This window comes from Haliotis rufescens, unplaced genomic scaffold, assembly GCF_023055435.1.
Source record: "Haliotis rufescens isolate VD_foot unplaced genomic scaffold, xgHalRufe1.0.p SCAF_431, whole genome shotgun sequence".
Taxonomy (NCBI): domain Eukaryota; kingdom Metazoa; phylum Mollusca; class Gastropoda; order Lepetellida; family Haliotidae; genus Haliotis; species Haliotis rufescens.
Window position 1 is genome coordinate 7,783 of NW_025964148.1, and position 21,673 is coordinate 29,455.

The following is a 21,673-nucleotide window of genomic DNA, read 5'->3' on the forward strand; positions in this document are numbered from 1 at the left end:
CAGCAACCCATGCTTGCCGTAAAAGGCGACTATGCATGTCGTAAAAGGCGACTAACGGGATCGGGTGCACAGGCTCGCTGACTTGGTTGATACATGTCATCGATCCCAATTGCGTGGATCGATGCTCATGATATTAATCACTGGATTGTCTGGTCCAGACTCGATTATTTTACAGACCGCCGTTATATAGCTGGAATATTGCCGAGTGCGGCGTTAAACCACAAACAAACAAACAACATATTTATTCTTCTTTCACTGGTTATATTGATGAGTAGTGGGCAGATCAGTTTTACTTTTGTCACTGCAAACACAACTTGAACAGACCTTAGTCATGCCAATCAATATTTGAATACTTGTGCCAGGTTAGCTATATAGCAGTTGTGGCTGCTTTTTTTTTGGGGGGGGGGTGTAATTTGCATTGAGCCAAGATGTTGCATATTTGTATATGCATGTATTCACTGGCTAAACATATGTTAAACGATTGTGCATTGATGAAAATTGGTGGGAAGAAATACATTGGGCTCTTTCTGAACCAGAATCTGAATTCTTTTGACACATTTATGAACCAGCATTTATTTCAAGTCCAGTAAAACTTTGGTAAAACATCATTATTTAAACTTTGGGTACCCTGGCATTTGTCTGTTCCGATTCCGGCACTGAGTATTAGACAAAGTCTCCTCTATATATACCGTCATTGTTTTCTGACTAAATGATTGCCATTTCAAGAGGATTACCCATAAAATTGTGTTGTCTTTGATGTCTGTTTTTCAAATTGATAAACACGGAGTTGTCAGTCGAACAGTTTTTGCCGGTCCCTTGTGACGCAAGTTTAGACAGTGGGAAGGTGTCAGTGGAAGCATATGCATCACATGCTACCAGTATTCAGAAGGTACTGGTTTGATGCCACAAATGGGTACAACATGTGAATCTGACATCCCCTGCCGCGAAATTGCTCGAAAGGGTGCAAAATCTTATTCTTTCACTCACTCCATCCGCATAAAGCATTATAAAACAAAGAGCGCACAAATGTTTTTTAAGTTTATTTCAACATTTTGTTTTGGATGACTCCCATATGGTGATATGAATATTCCTTTAATATTTACATCTCTGATGCATGATTTATCAATAACAAACAGTAAGAACTAAATAAGAGGTTAACAGTATTTACATTTAACAATGTTTGATGAGATGCTGATATGAGAATTATCACAATTATGCTTGGGACAAATATTGGCAGATTACAAATTGTGTCATTAACACAACATTCCTTACAAATTCCTATAGTCCGAGTGCTGCAAAGTCGTACCGATGAAATGCAAAATAAATATATATCTGAAAGCAACAATTCATCTTAAATGGCGTGAAAGTTAAGTTATATATATTTGTCCATACCAATTCATCACCATAATTTCAGACATTGTCATGATGGGTAGAAAAAGTTGTAACTGTAATTGTTGGTGGTTTAATACCCCCGGTACTTGTTACAAGGGGGTCTGCACAATAAACATAACAGCTTAGGGGCATCAGGGATAGTCTCAAAACTTCTATTCTGAAATATGTGCTGTTATAAATAACATTTATGCCATTTAAGACGAATTGTTGCTGTGGAATTTATATGTATTTTGCATTTCATTGGTACAGATTTTTGTAGCAAACGAACGATAGCAAGCACAACAATTTATACAGTCCCTATATATCTCTGATATCACGTGACATTATTTGGTAGTTAAAGCCATTAAAAGGCTGGAAAAAAAATTCTCAAGTAATCTGTGTTAAAAAGTTTATGCAGGCAGGAAGCCATTTTCATGTACCTTTATGCATGTAAACTCAAAAGTCTGCTACCCAGGTTAAGAGATGTTCTCTTAATCTCCTGTTACTTTGAGATGTTTATTACAGATGCAAACAGCTTGAGACACAAGAATATCTTACAGCAGCATTATATTAAAATGTGCCTTGTCATACACATTGCATAATTAAGGTACAAAGTGATCACAGTTATTAAACAATTAACAGAAGCAGAAAGTAAATGGAAGCATTATAAAATAAATAGTTGCTGAAATGTAAGCTTAAAACCTGTTGATTTTGTCTTTGAAAGTCATTTATAAGTGATACTCAGAAGGAAGAGATTATGGATGTCAACTTCTTTATTATGAGGAACACAACCTTGTGTTCCTCATAATAAAGAAGTTGAAATCCACAAATTCTCTTCCTTCTGTTGATTATCAGTTGATGTACATGGTGTATGGGTGTTGAATGAATTCATTCCCAGTTTTATATAGACAAGTTGACTTGGAACAGATTCTGAGAGACTTGGCACAGAATCTGTAAGCCTGGAACAGTCAGGGACTGTGAGAGAAGGATTAATCTATCTGCATGTTTGCATAACAACCCCTATCAGTGAAAGAGTGGGTGACACTTTACAAACCTGGTTTGAACAGTATTTCAGTTATAGAACTGTTTTATCATAATGTGAATGGAAAATCCAAAGTGACACAGGTCATAGACATTTACCACTAAGGTGATTTATGCAAATCATGCAAATGGATATGGTGCTGACTATGGCCAAAGCAAATGTACATTGAGATGCAATGCCACTGAACTGGCAATGTTTATCATAAAAGGAGTGTAGATGCACAACTGAGATTTACGTCACATTTGTTAATGAATGTTCCATGATGATACAAATAAATTAATCCTGATAATGACTATTCTTGGCAAACTGTATTCATTATATACAGAGACATATATCTATATATACAAACACATATGTACAACCAATAACATTCCTTGTCTAGAAACAACAAAATCAAAAATCATAAATTTGGTCCATTTCTTTGTTCCAAGATAAACCCTCAAGTAACTAATCATTTGAAATTGAGTAAGCAAACGAAAAGACAGAAACACACATGTTGTTAAAGCTTCATACACCAACTGCAGAATATCAAATCATTCTGTATATGATTTATCAGTAATATTGTATTTGTTCACAAATGAATCAGATCTTATTGTGAGTGAGTTCTGTTGAATATAGACATATTTGGCCGCCTGTGACGTTCGCTACTGGTCCAAAATCTGATTCTAGTCAAATTCCTTTTTGTCTGAAAAGATAAACTAAAGAAAGTATATATTTTGAAAATAAAGTCTAAAAAAAAGAAGTTTTTCAGACTTGTAATTTGAAGCATTTGCCACAGACTTTACAAACCTTGCTTTTATGTAGATAAATCACCACACAGTGATTTCATGAGTACAAACATACTTATTTATGCTTTTGTTTGGTTATCACCAATTTCAATAGGAAGCATTTAGAAATCTGTCATCTACTCACAGCACCAAAATACATCACTCTCTACCATGTCAGAATGTTTTGAAACATAGTCATTCCTGAGTTCAACCAATGCATATCTATGAATAGAAAAAGGGTACGTTATCAGAAAGAGTTACCAGGTCTGCTGAAAAAGTGAGAGTCATGGACTGGATTTATATGCAGACTTTATAAAAGACTGCCACATAGATTCTGTTCATGGTTAAGAAGCAAAACTGAATACAGAGAACACCATACATAAAGTATTTACACAGAAAGCTTGCTACATATATGCACTTAAGTTTGTGGTGTTGCTGGAACTGAGTCTAAGGTGAAATACTGCAATTACCACATGCGACAGTGCCCCACCTGTTTCTGCCATGATCTCACATGCACTGAAACTAATTGAATCTAACCCACAAATATGATTACCGGTAACACAATTCTTTCACCAACCCCTAAAAACCTTCACTGACCCAAAATTCCAAACTTAGGGTTTTCAACATGTTATAAGGGAATAAAATTAATCAGCATGATTACTTAGCTGAAATGAAGTTGCCTAAGTGTACATGTGTCAATCATATGAAACATGCAAATTTGTGTACATCAAATATTTCAACAATCAAATATTTCAACCTTTCTGTGACAATATGCCACATGAACTTGTTATTGGTCTGTAAATACCCCTATATGTAAGTACAGACGTATAAGGGGTATATATTTTTATTTACTGATCAATAACGAGTTCATCTGACATTACTCTGTTTCATATTTGCTAATTTAAAAGTAGACGGCAATACTTGGAATCTCTTAAGAACCCTGAATAATCCAAAAGCAGAAGACATCATCAACTCCTGTGCACTGATATAATGTCCTAATACATGTATTCATAAAGATATCATCAAAATATTTTGGCTTGACGTGAGTTTGGCTCGATGTTTAACTCTTAAGCATGGTAAGTAGAAATGTCAGTGGCATAACTGCAAACAAATTAAAACATGTTGGTCTTTAATGTCACCTTATCCTAGCATTCCCACGCTCCAGGAGCGGTGGATCAGCCAAGTGGTTAAAGCTTTCACTTGTCACGCCAAAGACCCGAGTTTGATTCCCCACATGGGTACAATGTGTGAGGCCCATTTCTGGTTTCCCCGCCTCCGTGATATTGCTGGAATATTGCAAAAAGCGGTACAAAACACCACTCACCCTCTCCATATAGCATACATATATATTAAATATCTGACAGCAGGGATGAAACAGTTATTGCAAGTACAGACCTTACCAGCGTATCAAAACAAGAACTGTTACACTGTGAATGCACACTATCTTGGAAAGGTATTTCTTGAATCTTTTTTACACAGTTCAAGTTCATACTTACGTCAAGATTGTTCACAGGTATGTTTTCCTAGTTTACTGTGTATTTGGAATGTTTGAGACAGTTAATCACTGGTGATAGCCTAACAACACTAAACGCCATGCTTATATAGTGTTTAAAATTAAGGATGAAAGTCAAGGGGTCCTTATCATGTCCCCAATGTTAAAAGGTCTAGCTTCAAATAAAGCAGCAAACCTTAAGTATGCCAGGAGCACACTTAATTCTGAACATTTACATGTACAGGTTCTCAAATCCCTGCCTGGTTCATCCCCATCTGCTGTCCTAAAACTCTTTTCTCATGATGACCCCCCATGATGTATTCTGTAGGTTATCTTGTTTTAAGCGCTCTTTGATAGTCCTGCCATCAATGTTTAGACTACTGTGTCTCATGATGGTCCCTAAATAAATTTAATGTAGACAAGTCCTGCTGTTAAGTTCCTGATCTCATGGTCCCTCCTACTATCAAATGATTTTTTATATAAGTGTACATAGTTTGGTTAGACAAGCTGTGAGGCATTCATTAACTGCCGGTGGAGTTATTGCTTCCACTGCTGATGGTGCGAGTGCGGAACCTGCTGGCCTGTCTACGTGGGGCAAAGTCCTTCAACAGATCATGCTCCAATATAGCGCAAGCAGATGGACGTTCAGAGGGCTTCTGTGATACCAGCCATTTCACCACATCATGCTGAAAGAGAGATATCAAGGGATAAACATCCATCCTTCATGAAGTAAGGAATAGTGAAAGTAATGTTGAACTGCCGGAAAAATAAAGTTGTATATAATAAATAAAGTTTTGTATGTACCAAAGGTTGACCAAAGGATAACAATTATCATTTCATAGCAGTGTAATATTGTTCTGTAATTTCTGAAATATTTTGTTGTCCCAATGTGTATGATATTTTGTTCAACAAAATACATGTATAGGCATACAAAAATTATTTTACATGATAAAATCAACCCTTCTTTCAAGCTGGTTATTGAGTGGAATGTTTCAACATAATCAAAGGGACATTACTATGTACACATGACTTATTAATCTGGAAACTTGTAAATCCAGACAGTTCCGTAATGGTATAATCATCTGGATTAGCAAGGTTTTAACATGTTCAATGTAAGATATATTGGCAGCACTGCAGTTTACTGGGTGCAGCTTATGAAACAATCGGGTGCTGATCACTTGATAAACAAGCACTAGTTCTTTGTGATAGCCCCTATAGTGAGTGAGTGAGTGAGTATGGTTTTACGCCGCTTTTAGCAATATTCCAGCAATATCACGGCGGGGGACACAAGAAATGGGCTTCACACATTGTACCCATGTCGGGAATCGAACCCGGGTCTTCGGCGTGACGAGCGAACGCTTTAACCACTAGGCTACCCGACCGCCCCGATAGCCCCTATAGTCCCGTGGTAAAGTGTTGGGTTGATAAACTCATTAGCCTAGCTTAGCTTCAAACTGGCAATGCAAGTTTGATCCTCTGTGCTGTGCTAATTAAAATCTGAAAAAGTATGCAGTATGTGCAGTACTCCCAGGAGTTAATGGACAAAGGACATGAAGGATACGAAGGAGGGAGAGATGGTAGAAAGACTGAACCACCCACCTCTTTTGGCATTTCTCGTATGAACCTGTCTGGGAAAATTTGTTTCTTGATGTCCACAAGTGTCCTGATCCTCTCCATCTGAGTGGAGAAGGGATACAGCAGCTCAAACAAGATCATCCCCAGGGAGAAGATGTCCACCTTGTGGTCATACTGACGCCGAGCAATCTGTATAACACACAACCATGCTACTTTGTACTAACAGAACAGGATGCCTTCTTCTAAATCTTTGCATTGTGTGGTGATAACTTTGGTCCAAGAGTGAGTGAGTGAGTTTCTTGGGTTTAAGCCATTTTTAGTAATATTCTAGAAATACCACAGAAAGATACCCGAAATGGGCTTCAAACATTGAACCCATGTGGGGAAACCAGCTGTTCAGGGTGATATGCAAACACCATAATGATAGTGAACCATTAGCTTATCATGCTTACTACTCATAACACATACCCACTGCCAACATGAATACCATACATGTTGGTTAATATATGGACACTCATTTTCAAGAGATATTAGATTGGTTCCATGCACAAATGAACATACTGGTATGTTGTGTGAACCAATGCTCTTGAATGTATCAAATGTGACATCATAGATCCATGACTCGAGATGCACCATTTGTCTTGTGCAGGATTACCGTGTTCACTTTGTAACTCATGTGCAGCATATCGTGATAAATATAAAGACACTCTGTGGTAACACTTGACTGATTCTTAGTATTGTCATTCATTGGTGCCCATTGGACTGTTGGAAACATCTCTTCTTAACGTACATACTTCTCTGTATGTTTCCATGGTTCATGTTTCTTTAGGCGGTGAGTATACATAACGATATCAATAATATCATAATAATCATGAAGACAGATGAACGGGCAAGCAGAAGCCCTGAAACTTTGTTCCAAGTAATAAAGAAGATATCCATACCAGTAACTTGGTGAACAGTTGAATATAATGATAAAATGAAATTTTGGATATTAACAGATTAATAAATTCTTTAACTTGTTTAAAAAATTTCTACCTGTTCTGGGCTCATGTAAAGCTGTGTGCCGACCTCAGCTGTGTGTTTAGCATAGGCATCGCCAGCTTCACCAACTATGTCATGTGCTTCTACAAGTTCTGTCACAAGGCCAAAATCTCCAATCTTGATTGTCCCATCCACAGAGAAGAAAATATTAGAGGGCTGAAATAAAAGAAATGATCCTTTGATTTCACTGTCAAACTGTACTAGTAATCATGGCAATAAGTATAATTACTAGGGCTGGGATGAGTCCAAAGTAACTACCCGGGTACTCAACCCTGTAATAACCGACCCTACTCGAGTACCCGCGGAAGGTCTCATGAGATTGGTACAAACTGTTCGATAAGGAATTGTTTGACTGTAGCCCTGGCAAAAAATATTTAGGTACACTATAAAACGATAATGTCATGCATTACTGAAGTTGACTGAAGCTCTAACTTTATTCAAAAATACAGAAGGAATGCGTTAATGGTCTGAAAGATAAGCAAACAATCGTGACCTGTAGTGTATTCGTGGAGTTCTAGATAAGTTTTGTCATTAAACAGTATATCACATGATTAACAACAGGTCCTGGTAGTCCTGTGGGTACTCAGTACCCACCAGAACTGAGAACCTGAGTTACCCGTCCCAGCTCTGGTAATCATGGTAATCGTGGTAATTACAACACATTTTCTAGTGGTAGTGAGTGAGTGAGTGAGTATGGTTTTACTGTACCCATGTCGGGAATCGAACCCGGGTCTTCGGCGTGAAGAGCGAACGCTTTAACCGCTAGGCTACCCGACCGCCCCTTCTAGTGGTAGAGCATCTGCCCTGAGAGTGGAAGGTTGGGGGTTCGATCCCTGGCCACGTCATACCAAAAAATGTTAAAAGATGGTACTTGTTGTTACTCTGCCTGGCTTTCGGCATTAAGGGACTAGTCAACTCAGAGGCAGTATACTGTGTCTGAGTGGCGCATTCATGATAAACTGTGGTATGGTATCTCAGTGGGCTAGCATTTAATCAGCATTAGTCCAGAGTAGTACAAGCAGGCACACACACACACACACCCCTGCAATAATCTTGAACATGATGTTAACCCCAATTTCATCTCACCTCATCTACAACACTTCTTCACATGCTTCAGGTGTTAGAATCATGAGTATTGTTATAAAGCATGTTTGTTTGTTTGTTTCTTAGAGCCACACTCAGCAACATTCCTGCTATATCATGTATATGATGGCGGTCTGTAAATAATCAAATATGGACCAGACAATCCAGTGATTGACATCATGACCATTGTTCTACACAGTTGGGATACAATGACATGCTTCAACCAAGTCAGCAATCTGATCACCTGATCCTGTTAGTCGCCTCTTACCATGCTTATGACATTGACAAGCATTGGTTGCTGAAGGCAAATTCTAACCCTGATCTTGGTACACCAAGCATGTGAAGCAGTGACTTGGCTATCAGCTGGGTGCTACTTTGACCATTCTTTCCCTTGTGCTTATATCACGGCATGTCCGACAAATGTGGGAGGAAAGTCCAAAGTGATGCAGGTCCTCATGTAGATGTTTGAATGTTTCATAATATTACATCTTTGATAATAATGTTATTGTTAAAGATGAGGGGCTGTTGGAATTTCACTGACAGCAATTTGAGAATGCTTAGAATTAACCAAAGTCCCATCTATTTAATCAAATTGAGTGTATGCCATATATTCATACATGCATTATATATGTACACACATCTATGTTCATACTAGCCAAAAACACATTATGAAAATCTTTTCTCATGATTGAGAATATCACACCTATTATTGCAGCATGCTGAAAACAAACTAGTCATATATAGGGTACCATATTCGACGTAATAAGCGCCCCGCTCTAATAAGGCAATATTTGCTAATATATTGGCTAGTGAGTAATCCCAATTAGCGCCCCTTCCGATTGATCAATGTACACAAGACTTATTTATTCGTGTATAATACGCACTGGTGTGTAATATGCACCCTTAATTATGGGCTGTCAGCAGAAACCACAAAATTTATCTTTCAACTCTTTTTTTCTCTCAACAAATAATATTTTAATAAGAGCCTCCTATTTCTAATTTTGATTGAGCCCTGGGCACTTATTATGTCGAATACGGTATATCATGCTATGATCAAGGTTTACAATAAACAAAATAACAAACGTCATCAGCAGATATCCATCCCCCGTTCTGGTACAATTTAGAAATGGAGTTTGACTACTTATACCCTACCCCACTTTTAGTTCATTGCCATCGGATACCGTCAAATATTTCATTAATTGAAGAGCAATGATATAATTTTTCAATATCGATATACACCACTAACCTATATTGCTATTTGTGTCTGATGACACTTACCTTGAGATCTCTATGCATAAGTCCACATTCATGTACATACTCCACAGCAGACACTATCTGGTCAAATATATCCAGAATAGCAGTCCTATCACGGTTCAGTGTGTTGGCACACATCCACTCCTTCAGCGTCTCTCTCCGACACAGCTGCATCTGAATGTACACATACACCTTCGGAGTGGCTAGCTTCTTCCCCACACTATGACTGTCCTCCGGGGTTTCCGAAGTGTGTCTATCAGAGTTTTGGCTTGGTAAACCAGAGTTTTCAGATTTCTCAATCCGAATGGAATGATCTTTGAACACAACATTGGAGTCCGTTTCCCCTGAATTATCTCTTTCATGTGAAACATCATTACTGCTTTTGTCCTTGCAACCTGAATCTTCAAACACTATGCTGAATGAGTCAGCATCACCTTGGTGAGATGGCTGAATGCTTTCACTTGAAGAGTGGAGATATGACTGGAAGGGAATGCCAGATGACTTAGATTCTTTTCCACCTGACTGAGAATTCATGAATTCAATGCTGAATGAATCTTCATCTTCTGCACAACGCTTGTCAGGCTCTCCACCAATGTAACTGAAAGACCCGCTTTCGTCTGTTGAACAATCCATATTGGAATGAGCTGAAAATTCTTGACTGGTTCCTTCACGAAGATGGTTGAGACGGCTGAGAGAGGAAGAGTTTTCCTCTGGTAGGATTCCCAGTTTGTTAATGAAAGGATTGAAGTCTGAGAGACTAGGCTCCATGGCCTGGTTGGGCGGGAATCTCGAGATGGAGGATAGGTCGGTGCCAGTGTTGCATGGCGTCGGAGTCAGGCACTCACTGAAAAACAGATAAAATAACTTTTATCATAATGTTAAATTGCACTGCTGCTTAAGGATCTCTTTGATCACATCCATTAAAAAACACACAGCTACCTCGTAAGCCAACATTAAGTGGTTACCCTAAAGAAAATGTAGTAGACCTTTAGTTACTATTATGACATCACAGCACACACTGAAAAATGATAACACATCTCTGCTGACCCTAAGCTTGAATTACACTCTCTAAGTCAGTATCTGTAACCACATTTTGTAACTGACGATTGTACATACTATTCCAAAGCACCTCCCGACAATGACTGAGATGGAAGTACTTTTCTATCAATATTCCACAGTGACCCAGTCGTCAAATTCATTGTTTCAACCAGAGGTGGTTGTTGTGATTTAAAACCTCTAAATGGCCAATCAAAGTGATTGTATTAAGTACCATTCCTCATATTCACGACCTACCTGTCCTCAAACTGTTTGTCCCTCTCCTCCTGCCAGCCTGACGGAGGCGTCTCCAGCCATGCGTGGTAGAACCTGACAATACCCACGTGATCAAGCTTGGCCAAGGCCTTCACCTCTCGGATCACCCGCTCCTTCTGACCTTCCCTGAAAGGTAGCCAATTTTTTAAAGAATATTAACCCCTTGAAACAGGCAGGGCTCTATTTCCGAACATGATTTAACATGCACCATGCACACGTTTTCATTATGAAAACAAAAGATAATTCAAAGAGCCAAAATAGACAAAAAGTCTTTCAAAATTGAAAAAATAATTGTTGAATAAGGTGATGGAATGTTTAAAGAAGATATTCGGACCTAAAAACTTAATAGGGGAGGGCAAATTGAATAAAGATGGTTCAGATAGTAAGAGCACAAGAACGAATTCCCAGCCAGCTGAGTGAGAGTGATGAATCAGACTTGTTAATCACGTGGTTCCGGTGCTCCTGCGGTTACGCACATGGGCAAGTTGATTGAAGACTTTGAAGGACTTCGAAAATATTTGTCTGAGCTTAATGTTTTTGAATAATTTCAGCGCAAATTTGATGCAGAAACCATGTTTTCGGAACCTGCATGCTGATGGGACTATGAATATGTGTGATAGTCCTCTCCAGAGTGAGTCTGTTTACACAAAAGTTGGGTTGAAATGGCAAGGGTGAGAACTAGACTTTGATATATTAATAAAGGCTAGTGGACATCCTAGCCTCTAGAAAAGGGGGAGAGTGTGATTACCTGTTTGGGATACAGATTCTCTTCACAGCATACTTGCAGTCATCCACTTTATTCTTGGCTTCAAACACAATCCCAAACCCTCCCTTTCCTAAACAGTGCAGGCAGTCGAAGTCTTGGCTGAACCTACAAAACAACAGACCCTTGTTATTATTCATAGGAACAGGGTTAGAAATTAAATCTTACTTTTGCTAGTCCACAAAAACAATCTGCTAAAGGTAAAAGTTGTAGAGAACACAAATGTCCCTTGATCTTTTCCGGAATTTTTCGCATCTCAGACAAGTGGACTTACGATTATTTATGTCAAGCCTACCTGTGGATGCAAATTAACCTCAAACAGTGCCTGAGTAGTGAAAATGTATAAGGACGTCCCCTGAAAAGCCAGAAATTCTACTAGACAAACTGACTTGGGATAACAGGCTGGTGCCAACTTGCATCTCAGCTCTCACAGTAAAAAATATCTGAACATAAATATTTTTCTGATGCTATCAGTAGGACTATCCAATATTGTTTCTCCATGAAAATTTTATGACTGATGTCATAAATGGTTAAAGAACCAAAAATACTATCCATCCACAGTTTATGACGGACGACACTCAGTGAAAGGCTAAAATATTAATAGTCTTGGTTCCCAGGCACCACCCACATCATCATAAAGTTCGCCACATGTTTTGTTTTTATTTCCATTTTGAATTTTTTTTTAAAAATCCTTAAATATTCCAAGTCCAACGGGAGTCAAATATTGCATTCAAGTATTTTACTCATCAAGGAATACATTAATGTATGGAATCCCTGTCCGGGGTTGATTGTTCACAACTGTTTATTTGGTTACACACTAGTTTGATAAACCAAAAAAAAAGAAAGAAAAAGACACCACCCGCCGCAAATATATTTTCAAAAACCACTGCCTGAGAACCAATTCTTTTAATTTTAAGCCTAATGGTGCCCATTTTCAACTTAGGTCCAGAACATTTTAACAAGTGCCAGGCATGAAACTTAGGCATTGTCTCAGATCAATAAGAGGAATTATTAAACAAACTGGTTACATCATATATTTGTAGTTAGCAGGCAAAGTGGGTTTTGAATTACTTTAATTAAAACTTCATGCTGCAAAATGGTCCGAGCTTAGTTACTCTTCCACAACTTTCTGAGCATTTACAAATCTGAAATGTTTTGTGTATGTTAAATAAACTGTTAAATGAAGTATTGGACACCTTCTCCAATCTAAACCATGGCTGTCAGTCACAAACTTTCTTCTATAATATGTGATATGTAAACTGACAGGTTACCTGGAAGAATATTCAGCCTGTTTCTGTGGTTCTGGCAGGATCTGTGAGGTCTCGGACCCCTTGCTGCTGGTACTGTCAGTCGACACCTGAACACAACAAATCCTTCATAGTAACGGTAACTATAGAACAGTAACTTTCCAGAGAAACAATCTCACTACGTTTTCATGAAAAAAAATAATAAATAAACATAAGAAAAAGACAACACTTAATATTCTGCAATCTCCAGGTAATATTTGTGCTCATACAGCTTATTTTTAAAAGGAGGTGGGCGATTTTTTGCAATTTTCGTTCAGAAATCATGTTGATAATATATCACCAAATAAGTTAGTCTTGTAATATATTTACTTTTAGTATACCCCATCACCTTCAAAGCTTCCAAATGAAGTTTGTTTAGTACCGGTATGTTTCAAAATTTACGGTGTGCATCCCTGCACCTCACCCCTCCCCCAAATACACATACAATATCTCTATTACTTTTGACTACTTTCTAAAAGGCATTTTCTACTGATATCTCTATGGTTGTTAGAAACTTTTCTTGAAACTATCTCATTGAATAAAACAATTCCTGTGACAAGTTAACAAAAGAGAGCTACTGTAGACTCACCTGTCTGCTGGTGTTGTCAGGCTGGTCCCTGTGGGTGTATCTGCTCAGTAGCAGGTGAACCACTACAGTCATCAGGGTGATAGCCACCATCTCCTTCCTGTGAGTAGACAACATAGACTGTCAGCTGTCTACTACATGGATACTATCATAGAACAAAAGGCTAAAAATCAACAGCAATCAAGAACTGAAAGATCCATTTTCTGAGCCCTGAAGAATAGTCTAAGGGAGATAATTTGTTGATCTGAGAAGAGTTGCCTACCTTGATAATCCAGTGGATACCTTTTTTATATATTATTTGTTCAGGTAGATTTACACAAAAGAGGTATGCCTTTCTACTTGTATCATAGGAATATATCAGTAATTTATTCAAAGCTCACGATGCTTGGACATATAAACCAACTTTAAGTTTTATCACTGAACTATGAACGGGTGATTGGTGATTTCAAATTAAAGTTCATTTGCTTTTTGGAAAACCAAGATTCTAAAATTACAACCTACAGCAACATTTTGACTTCATAAGGACATGAATGAATTCCTAACTCACCACCAGGTCCAGAGTGGTAGATTCATGCCCATCACGTTGCCTGCCCCATCACGCCTGCTTCCATTGGGTCCTTCCTCAATTGCAAGTGTAGTCGGGGAGAAGTCAGGAAACAGGTAGTAGCCATTGTCTGCATGAGGCAATACAGAATATGTCAGGTAAGCTTTAACATCAGGCAGATGTGGTGAGGTGAGGTGAAATGGGGTTTGACGTCGCGTCCATGATTATTGCACTTATATAGCGACGTGCTTGTATGTGTGTGTGTGTGTGGCTGCTTGTACTAGTCCGGACTGAAGCGGATTTACCATGCCGCAGTTTAACATGGATACCCCACTCAGACACAGTATACTGACTCCGAGCCGACTAGTCCTTGTTTTAGCCCCTTAATGCCGAGTGCCAGACAGGGTAACAACAAGTACCATCTTTTAACGTCTTTTGGTATGACACGGGTAGGGATCGAACCCCGGACCTTCCGCTGTCCATGCGGACACTCTACCATTAGACCACGGCAGGCAGATGTGGGTGGTTGTGACACATCAATCTGGGTTCAACAAGGCTGCTAGTCATGGGCTAGTACAAAAGGACTAGTAGTAGGAGTCAGTGAGTGAGTATGGTTTTACACCGCTTTTAGCAATATTCCAGCAATATCATGACGGGGGCCTTCACACATTGTACCCATATCAGGAATCGAACGAACGCTTTAACCACTAGGCTACCCGACCGCCCCTGTAGTAGGAGAAGGTGAAGTAATATTACACTATTAGTCAGAATGAACTATGGACTGGACGGTTTAGCGTATGGAGTTTTTCTCTGCCAGTGTTTTTCCTTAGATATCGAACTACCTCACAGCATGGTATATTATATTTGTAAACATGTTTTATGTTTATCAACCATAATGTGAAACCAGAAAAATCTGAATAAATACATAATATTAGCTTTCAGTGTGATGTGGTCGTCAAATATACCGTTTTTAATCAGAAGTGGTTATTGTGATTTGAAACCTCTGATCAATCAGAATCGAGTATTTTTCAAATTCACGGTAGGATTTGCATTACCAAAAGGGTAGTTTTCATGCCATGACACGAGCGAGGTTGCAGCCTGTGCATCGTCCACTCCTTCAGCTATCTGGGGTAGGTCCTGACTGGGGTTCATTATAGGTGTCCGAGATGTCGCTGACAACAAAAACAGTTTGGACATTTTAAGCATATATAAAGATTACTGTGCTGTAGTAGGGTTTCTAAAGATCTATTGAAAGAACAGCCATTGTGTTGACTATGTAAGCAAGCATCTAACATGTCAGGAAAGTCTTATAAAGTGTACCTTCATTTAAGACTTAAGCTTTAGGTGCAAAATAGTGCATAACAGTTTGGTATACGGTTAACTAAAACAGGGTCAAACATTGTTTAAAATGGTCAGTTATTTTCAAGTTGTAATGTACATATTGATTAAAAAAAACCTCATAATTGTCCTCTATTTTACACTTTTTGCTAGAATGGTTTTGAACCCAAAATATGACCAATGATCAGTGTGTACCCATTCAGACTGATGACTGATGGAGAACCTGATTAAGATTCCTATTTCAATATCCTGTTACCTGTACTGAGATAGGGCCTCCAGGTGATTCGCAGTGGCACAGTCTGGAGGCTGTTGGCAGCAGCGGCAGAGACGGTCTCCTGCATCTGATCAGATGGCTGGACGTAAAGCTGGTTCTGATGCATGCCTATAGAACAAACAGACAGTGGAAGATCTTTGACATTCTGAGTAGCATGTAAACCTGGTTCTGATGCACACCTATAACACAGACAGACAGACAGACAGTGGAAGATCTTTGACATTCTGAGTAGCATGTAAACCTGGTTCTGATGCACACCTATAACACAGACAGACAGACAGTGGAAGATCTTTGACATTCTGAGTAGCATGTAAACTTGGTTCTGATGCACACCTATAACACAGACAGACAGACAGTGGAAGATCTTTGACATTCTGAGTAGCATGTAAACCTGGTTCTGATGCACACCTATAGCACAGACAGACAGTGGAAGATCTTTGACATTCTGAGTAGCATGTACTGGTTTAAATCCCTTGTACATGAGAACCATAACATTTCCAATGTATCACCTCAGTACTGTTGCAATAGTGCAATAGATGCCCTCGATAGTACTCCATTACAGAAACCAGCTAACAGAAAGGTTAGTGTTCTCTGAGTAGGCCGAATCATAACTTATCACCCAAAACTTAATAGTGATGCTTACTTATGAAGTATAGATATAACTTACATAATCTTGATTTACACAAAGGACACCTACAACACAGGGCAGTTGTAGTTGTTGTCCTGTCATGTTCAAGTTTCACCCAGTAGTCAAGAGAGGCTCTTTGATTTTAAGTAACTACTCCTCATCAGATGGCTGTGTTGAACTCACCAACATAAAGCAGTGGGTCCCCTGGTGGGCTGTCAATGTCGTCGGGCTGGAAGCTGGAGATGGCTGGAACATGGCGCGTGTCAAACAGACTCATCTGCTTCAGCTGGCCCTGGTGCATCAGCCATGCATTGGCCACCGGGCTGGAGAACTGGCGGAAACAGTGGTGTAAGAATAAGTAGTGTGTTACAATACGGTGTCTGCCACTGGGCTGGAGAACTGGCGGAAACAGTGGTGTAAGAATAAGTAGTGTGTTACAATACGGTGTGTGCCACTGGGCTGGAGAACTGGCAGAAACAGTGGTGTAAGAATAAGTAGTGTGTTACAATACGGTGTCTGCCACTGGGCTGGAGAACTGGCAGAAACAGTGGTGTAAGAATAAGTAGTGTGTTACAATACGGTGTCTGCCACTGGGCTGGAGAACTGGCGGAAACAGTGGTGTAAGAATAAGTAGTGTGTTACAATACGGTGTCTGCCACTGGGCTGGAGAACTGGCGGAAACAGTGGTGTAAGAATAAGTAGTGTGTTACAATACGGTGTGTGCCACTGGGCTGGAGAACTGGCGGAAACAGTGGTGTAAGAATAAGTAGTGTGTTACAATACGGTGTCTGCCACTGGGCTGGAGAACTGGCAGAAACAGTGGTGTAAGAATAAGTAGTGTGTTACAATACGGTGTGTGCCACTGGGCTGGAGAACTGGCAGAAACAGTGGTGTAAGAATAAGTAGTGTGTTACAATACGGTGTCTGCCACTGGGCTGGAGAACTGGCGGAAACAGTGGTGTAAGAATAAGGTGTGTGTTACAATACGGTGTCTGCCACTGGGCTGGAGAACTGGCAGAAACAGTGGTGTAAGAATAAGTAGTGTGTTACAATACGGTGTCTGCCACTGGGCTGGAGAACTGGCAGAACAGTGGTGTAAGAATAAGTGGTGTGTTACAATACGGTGTCTGCCACTGGGCTGGAGAACTGGCAGAACAGTGGTGTAAGAATAAGTGGTGTGTTACAATACGGTGTCTGCCACTCGGCTGGAGAACTGGCAGAAACAGTGGTGTAAGAATAAGTAGTGTGTTACAATACGGTGTCTGCCACTGGGCTGGAGAACTGGCAGAACAGTGGTGTAAGAATAAGTAGTGTGTTACAATACGGTGTCTGCCACTGGGCTGGAGAACTGGCAGAAACAGTGGTGTAAGAATAAGTAGTTTATTACAATACGGTGTCTGCCACTGGGCTGGAGAACTGGCAGAAACAGTGGTGTAAGAATAAGAAGTGTGTTACAATACGGTGTCTGCCACTGGGCTGGAGAACTGGCAGAAACAGTGGTGTAAGAATAAGAAGTGTGTTACAATACGGTGTCTGCCACTTGGCTGGAGAACTGGCAGAAACAGTGGTGTAAGAATAAGTAGTGTGTTACAATACGGTGTCTGCCACTGGGCTGGAGAACTGGCAGAAACAGTGGTGTAAGAATAAGTGGTGTGTTACAATATGGTGTCTGCCACTGGGCTGGAGAACTGGCAGAAACAGTGGTGTAAGAATAAGTAGTGTGTTACAATACGGTGTGTGCCACTGGGCTGGAGAACTGGCGGAAACAGTGGTGTAAGAATAAGTAGTGTGTTACAATACGGTGTCTGCCACTGGGCTGGAGAACTGGCAGAAACAGTGGTGTAAGAATAAGTAGTGTGTTACAATACGGTGTGTGCCACTGGGCTGGAGAACTGGCAGAAACAGTGGTGTAAGAATAAGTAGTGTGTTACAATACGGTGTCTGCCACTGGGCTGGAGAACTGGCGGAAACAGTGGTGTAAGAATAAGGTGTGTGTTACAATACGGTGTCTGCCACTGGGCTGGAGAACTGGCAGAAACAGTGGTGTAAGAATAAGTAGTGTGTTACAATACGGTGTCTGCCACTGGGCTGGAGAACTGGCAGAACAGTGGTGTAAGAATAAGTGGTGTGTTACAATACGGTGTCTGCCACTGGGCTGGAGAACTGGCAGAACAGTGGTGTAAGAATAAGTGGTGTGTTACAATACGGTGTCTGCCACTCGGCTGGAGAACTGGCAGAAACAGTGGTGTAAGAATAAGTAGTGTGTTACAATACGGTGTCTGCCACTGGGCTGGAGAACTGGCAGAACAGTGGTGTAAGAATAAGTAGTGTGTTACAATACGGTGTCTGCCACTGGGCTGGAGAACTGGCAGAAACAGTGGTGTAAGAATAAGTAGTTTGTTACAATACGGTGTCTGCCACTGGGCTGGAGAACTGGCAGAAACAGTGGTGTAAGAATAAGAAGTGTGTTACAATACGGTGTCTGCCACTGGGCTGGAGAACTGGCAGAAACAGTGGTGTAAGAATAAGAAGTGTGTTACAATACGGTGTCTGCCACTTGGCTGGAGAACTGGCAGAAACAGTGGTGTAAGAATAAGTAGTGTGTTACAATACGGTGTCTGCCACTGGGCTGGAGAACTGGCAGAAACAGTGGTGTAAGAATAAGTGGTGTGTTACAATATGGTGTCTGCCACTGGGCTGGAGAACTGGCAGAAACAGTGGTGTAAGAATAAGTAGTGTGTTACAATACGGTGTCTGCCACTGGGCTGGAGAACTGGCAGAAACAGTGGTGTAAGAATAAGAAGTGTGTTACAATACGGTGTCTGCCACTGGGCTGGAGAACTGGCAGAAACAGTGGTGTAAGAATAAGAAGTGTGTTACAATACGGTGTCTGCCACTGGGCTGGAGAACTGGCAGAAACAGTGGTGTAAGAATAAGTAGTGTGTTACAATACGGTGTCTGCCACTGGGCTGGAGAACTGGCAGAAACAGTGGTGTAAGAATAAGTAGTGTGTTACAATACGGTGTCTGCCACTGGGCTGGAGAACTGGCAGAAACAGTGGTGTAAGAATAAGTAGTGTGTTACAATACGGTGTCTGCCACTGGGCTGGAGAACTGGCGGAAACAGTGGTGTAAGAATAAGTAGTGTGTAACAATGAGGTGTGTGTTACAATACGGTGTGTGCCACTGGGCTGGGAGAACTGGCGGAAACAGTGGTGTAAGAATAAGGTGTGTGTTACAATACGGTGTCTGCCACTGGGCTGGAGAACTGGCGGAAACAGTGGTGTAAGAATAAGTAGTGTGTTACAATACGGTGTCTGCCACTGGGCTGGAGAACTGGCAGAAACAGTGGTGTAAGAATAAGTAGTGTGTTACAATACGGTGTGTGCCACTGGGCTGGAGAACTGGCGGAAACAGTGGTGTAAGAATAAGTAGTGTGTTACAATACGGTGTCTGCCACTGGGCTGGAGAACTGGCAGAAACAGTGGTGTAAGAATAAGTAGTGTGTTACAATACGGTGTCTGCCACTGGGCTGGAGAACTGGCAGAAACAGTGGTGTAAGAATAAGTGGTGTGTTACAATATGGTGTCTGCCACTGGGCTGGAGAACTGGCAGAAACAGTGGTGTAAGAATAAGTAGTGTGTTACAATACGGTGTCTGCCACTTGGCTGGAGAACTGGCAGAAACAGTGGTGTAAGAATAAGTAGTGTGTTACAATACGGTGTCTGCCACTGGGCTGGAGAACTGGCAGAAACAGTGGTGTAAGAATAAGTAGTGTGTTACAATACGGTGGTCTGCCACTGGGCTGGAGAACTGGCGGGAAACAGTGGTGTAAGAATAAGTAGTGTGTTACAATACGGTGTCTGCCACTGGGCTGGAGAACTGGCAGAAACAGTGGTGTAAGAATAAGTAGTGTGTTACAATACGGTGTGTGCCACTGGGGCTGGAGAACTGGCGGAAACAGTGGTGTAAGAATAAGTAGTGTGTTACAATACGGTGTCTGCCACTGGGCTGGAGAACTGGCAGAAACAGTGGTGTAAGAATAAGTAGTGTGTTACAATACGGTGTGTGCCACTGGGCTGGAGAACTGGCAGAAACAGTGGTGTAAGAATAAGTAGTGTGTTACAATACGGTGTCTGCCACTGGGCTGGAGAACTGGCGGAAACAGTGGTGTAAGAATAAGGTGTGTGTTACAATACGGTGTCTGCCACTGGGCTGGAGAACTGGCAGAAACAGTGGTGTAAGAATAAGTAGTGTGTTACAATACGGTGTCTGCCACTGGGCTGGAGAACTGGCAGAACAGTGGTGTAAGAATAAGTGGTGTGTTACAATACGGTGTCTGCCACTGGGCTGGAGAACTGGCAGAACAGTGGTGTAAGAATAAGTAGTGTGTTACAATACGGTGTCTGCCACTCGGGCTGGAGAACTGGCAGAAACAGTGGTGTAAGAATAAGTAGTGTGTTACAATACGGTGTCTGCCACTGGGCTGGAGAACTGGCAGAACAGTGGTGTAAGAATAAGTAGTGTGTTACAATACGGTGTCTGCCACTGGGCTGGAGAACTGGCAGAAACAGTGGTGTAAGAATAAGTAGTGTGTTACAATACGGTGTCTGCCACTGGGCTGGAGAACTGGCAGAAACAGTGGTGTAAGAATAAGTAGTGTGTTACAATACGGTGTGTGCCACTGGGCTGGAGAACTGGCGGAAACAGTGGTGTAAGAATAAGTAGTGTGTTACAATACGGTGTCTGCCACTGGGCTGGAGAACTGGCAGAAACAGTGGTGTAAGAATAAGGTAGTGTGTTACAATACGGTGTCTGCCACTGGGCTGGAGAACTGGCAGAAACAGTGGTGTAAGAATAAGTAGTGTGTTACAATACGGTGTCTGCCACTGGGCTGGAGAACTGGCGGAAACAGTGGTGTAAGAATAAGTGTGTGTTACAATACGGTGTCTGCCACTGGGCTGGAGAACTGGCAGAAACAGTGGTGTAAGAATAAGTAGGTGTGTTACAATACGGTGTCTGCCACTGGGCTGGAGAACTGGCAGAACAGTGGTGTAAGAATAAGTGGTGTGTTACAATACGGTGTCTGCCACTGGGCTGGAGAACTGGCAGAACAGTGGTGTAAGAATAAGTAGTGTGTTACAATACGGTGTCTGCCACTGGGCTGGAGAACTGGCAGAAACAGTGGTGTAAGAATAAGTAGTGTGTTACAATACGGTGTCTGCCACTGGGCTGGAGAACTGGCAGAAGCAGTGGTGTAAGAATAAGGTAGTGTGTTACAATACGGGTGTCTGCCACTGGGCTGGAGAACTGGTTGCA

General features: G+C 40.9%; 1 protein-coding gene across 1 annotated transcript; it reads right to left on the reverse strand.

Annotated features, from left to right (window-relative positions):
- Positions 1–1,025: 1,025 nt before the first annotated feature.
- LOC125372623 (eukaryotic translation initiation factor 2-alpha kinase 3-like) lies at positions 1,026–16,686 on the reverse strand (the record flags this gene model as incomplete). The annotated part of the gene is made up of 12 exons (XM_048383049.1): positions 1,026–5,358; positions 6,272–6,436; positions 7,283–7,444; positions 9,650–10,469; positions 10,919–11,062; positions 11,685–11,807; positions 12,971–13,056; positions 13,575–13,671; positions 14,119–14,245; positions 15,171–15,287; positions 15,710–15,835; positions 16,539–16,686. Coding segments are annotated over 12 exons (2,280 nt in total), but the record flags the coding sequence as incomplete, so codon positions are not given.
- Positions 16,687–21,673: the final 4,987 nt, after the last annotated feature.